Source organism: Taurulus bubalis (assembly GCF_910589615.1).
Source record: "Taurulus bubalis genome assembly, chromosome: 20".
Taxonomy (NCBI): Eukaryota; Metazoa; Chordata; class Actinopteri; order Perciformes; family Cottidae; genus Taurulus; species Taurulus bubalis.
Window position 1 is genome coordinate 14274638 of NC_136608.1, and position 3662 is coordinate 14278299.

Consider the following 3662-nt stretch of genomic DNA (forward strand, 5'->3'; position numbering starts at 1 on the left):
TTATTTTTTGAAGAGCCACAAATAGATGGGAGTTTTTGATTATTAAACGAATCTGCTGCCGGTATACGCAATACGCATATACGTGAACCTCGTTGGCAAAACGTCACTTCTGCTCGTTTCCGCTCGGTTCAGGCGGGCTGACTGTTGTGTAGCAGGAAAACAACAGAACAAAACTAACATTAATTAATATAGATATCACAGTTTAACATGATAGTTAGCTGTAATTAATAGACACACCACTCGGCGAATGACCGGTTGCAAGATTGCATTTGAAACTATTAAAGCTCGGTTAGCTTCTCCAGGTAACAAACATTAGCTTGTGATTAGTTTGTATTGTTTAACGCTGGTTAATCTATATACATAACAGCCAACCTTACGTTGATGTGGTTCATGTTAACCTGTTAAAAGCTATTCATCGTACCAAGCAATGGACCGACCACCGAGGTTTGTATACTACTTTTAAACCTCTATTATTGTTGTGTTTTACCTGATATTGTCAATGTCTGTTGAATGCTAACACGTTGTTTATTGTTGACACAGGAAGACGAAGGTTGTGAATTACTCTGACCCAAAAGACTTTGACGATGGTGAGAAAGTATTGCCTCTATCAATGCTACTTATACAGCAGTATTATATACATTATATATGTATTTTGTTAATTGTACATGTATTTTTGAAATGTATACGTAGGTATTTATATACATAGGTATTTTATATTTCTATATAGGTATTTTTTTATGTAAATATATATATATATATATATATATATATATATATATATATATATATATATAACATCATATACTTTGACGTTTTAAGACATGCTTTACTATAACATGGTGTACAGGGTGTACACAAACGGTATAAAGAGACTCCGTCTTCTCACACTACCAACATATCTCCATGTGTGACAGATGATGATTTTGCCTGCGTGAAGGCTCCGCCCAGCAAAAGGCCCCGGGAAGATGTGAAACGGGAGCACAAGAAATCATCGAGCATGTCCTCCAACCGGGAGTCCAACTCACAACCTGCAACGAGCCAGAAGAGCAGGTACTGTAGGGGACGAGATAATATAACATAGTGTAAGAGTAAAATTGTATGTTGTAAACTTAATTACATGTATTAGTTATGACCACTAGTCGGCGCTGTTCGGGCGTCTGGAGGTGAGAGGGTAAAGTGAGGGAGAAGAAGAGGAGAGAGGGAAAACGGGGCTGGACGGGCCGGCTGGAATATGGAGTGCGTTGACTAAAGTTATGAGGAAAACCCAGAACGTGTTGGACTGATTTATTCCTACTGATGAACCCACGTCGCTTACAATAGTATGGACCAATTTAAAAGTACAGAAATTAAGTCATCAGAGCTGGTTGATTGTCTGCCAGCTTTCACCAATTAAGTTTCAATCAAGATTGGTCATGCAACAAAAAAATGTTGCTGCCAATTAAGGACAAAATACACAATATGTAAACTATTTTTTATTTAGTAGTCGAGTAACATTTCTAAGTCTTTAACACGGCTTGAAACTTGTTTTTCACAGAGCACCATTAGATGAGAAAGTGTACAAAAGAGATCTAGAAGCAGCCATTACACTTTCCTCGCTCAATAATGGAGGTGGGATACAAGACCAGTCTTCAACCCGTAAAGGTATGATGTAGCTTTGAAAACATACATTTTCTCCTTCTATTTTTTTAAAGAGATATCAACTTAAATCAAAGTAACATTTCTCTAGATGTCCAGATTCGTGTTCCGGTAGATGAAAACACGGATCCAACTTCTGCGCACCTGTCCAACTGCAGTGTGGATTTGACAGTTTTGGGTAAATTCCCTTTATATTTGCTCACTATGCATCAATTATTAAACATTTAATTTGTCTTTAATCTTGTTTGATTAGAATAAAAATGGTATGAACATTTTCTGCAGCTGTTAATTTGTTTTGTTTTCTTCAGGCCTGGATGAAATCACATCAGAAAAAGAGTCAACTTCCCTTTCCAGACAAAGAAAAGCTGAGGAGCAGAAGAAGAGGCCGACGGATGAAGACGAAGACTACAAGCCCAAACTGACACCAGGTAAGCATTCTGTCATCCCTCCCTAAATATCCGGTTTCTGTTTAATCACTCAGTAAAAATAACAACGACACTTTTCCAGATTCAGAAAGTGATGACGATTTCAGTGAACCAGCTGAGAGTGAAGATGAAGAATTCATGGTGAAGAAAGTCAGCAAAACAAAAAAGAAGGAGAAAGTTACCAAGAACAAGAAGACCAAACCGCCTCCTGCCTCTAAAGAAGAAAAGCAACCATCAAAACCATCAAAGTCTAAATCACAGGCAGCGGGTAGGTTGAAGTTCATCAAAGAAGGTTTTTTGAAGTGTGTATTTGTGTGTGTGTGTGTGTGTATTTGTGTGTGTGTGTGTGTGTGTGTGTGTGTGTGTGTGTGTGTGTGTGTGTGTGTGTGTGTGTGACAATAGAAATACATTGTAATTTAATTTCAGCAGCTTCCACACCGGTGAGAAGTCCTCCAACACCCAAACTTGCACCCAAAACACCTGCTTCATCGCCCACAGTTTCTACATCACCGGCTGCATTATGTCTGAGCCCAACGGGCGGCAGAACACCCAAGTGGAACCCTCCAGGTGAACACCAGCAAGGATAATGACCTTTAGAGGCGTTAACAGTACATTTCAGATAATTGAAAGTAAATGTTACTTTTTTTTCTTCTTCTTTTTCTCCCTTAGCTCAAGTTGGGAGAAGTCTCACTTCATCTAGTCCAGCAGTGAAGTCTCCAGGTCAGGGTCTGCGCCTCGGGCTGTCCCGCCTTGTTCGAGTCAAACCTCTTCACCCCGGTGTTTCGAGTCACTGACCTGTCTGTGAAGGAGTCAGTTTGTGTTGTCTTTTTAGCTTTATTTAAAAAAAGAAATGAAAAGAAAGATGTTTGTAAATATTCAGTTATATTTTCCCATATATGCATATAAAGCAACTCCAAGGAAGTATTCTCCCATGATGCTGGTGGCTGCCATTACTTCTTCATGTCAATCCTAATAACAGGAGTCATTGTGTCCGTAGATTTCTTTGATTCCAATAGAAGTCATTTTTTTTAAAGCCTCATCATCTCCCCTTTTTCCACATTGTGTGCAAAGTCTGTATATTGTGTACATATATATGAAATAAAATGTAAAACAAGTTTAATTTTGAATACTGTCTCCAGGAGATATTAAATCCATTTTTAAGATGGCCGTGATCTGCGGATGAGACGGTATTGGCGGTATTTGTTATCGTTTGATGGGGCTGTTTCAGTGCAAAGCCCGATAACAAAGTTGTATTGTTATTCTGGACACTGAAGTGCTTCCTAGCAAATGAGGGGGTTGAACCTTTTTTATCCATACAATAATACATTGTACAGCTACAGGAATGGTTGGTGATGTGTCAGTACAAGGATGTGTGTCCTGTTTTTGGTTCAACAGCTGGCACATGGAAGCCATTGATATGTTGCTATATAACCTAAGACATGTGCCAACCACATGCTTTAATCAACCGCTGCTTGTAAAAAATACTTATAAGAATAATAATAACAAAACAAAGGATTTAATCTACCATGACATCAACAAAACTTTTTTTGTTGTTTTAAATATGATGGCAGAGTTTAATTATATGTGTGAATGTCAAAACAG

At 38.3% G+C, this 3662-nt stretch overlaps 1 protein-coding gene across 2 annotated transcripts; it reads left to right on the forward strand.

Annotated features, from left to right (window-relative positions):
• Positions 1–274: 274 nt before the first annotated feature.
• rad51ap1 (RAD51 associated protein 1) lies at positions 275–3088 on the forward strand. Of its 2 annotated transcripts, none has more exons than XM_079236431.1 (9): positions 275–444; positions 541–587; positions 915–1050; positions 1535–1641; positions 1727–1813; positions 1944–2063; positions 2143–2328; positions 2487–2627; positions 2730–3088. In XM_079236431.1, the coding sequence occupies exons 1-9, from the start codon at positions 428–430 to the stop codon at positions 2852–2854; spliced, it is 966 nt and encodes a 321-aa protein (XP_079092557.1). In that variant the 5' UTR covers positions 275–427; the 3' UTR covers positions 2855–3088. The 2 variants fall into 2 exon arrangements, with proteins under 2 accessions (XP_079092557.1, XP_079092558.1); XM_079236432.1 differs by having other exon boundaries at positions 2490–2627.
• Positions 3089–3662: the final 574 nt, after the last annotated feature.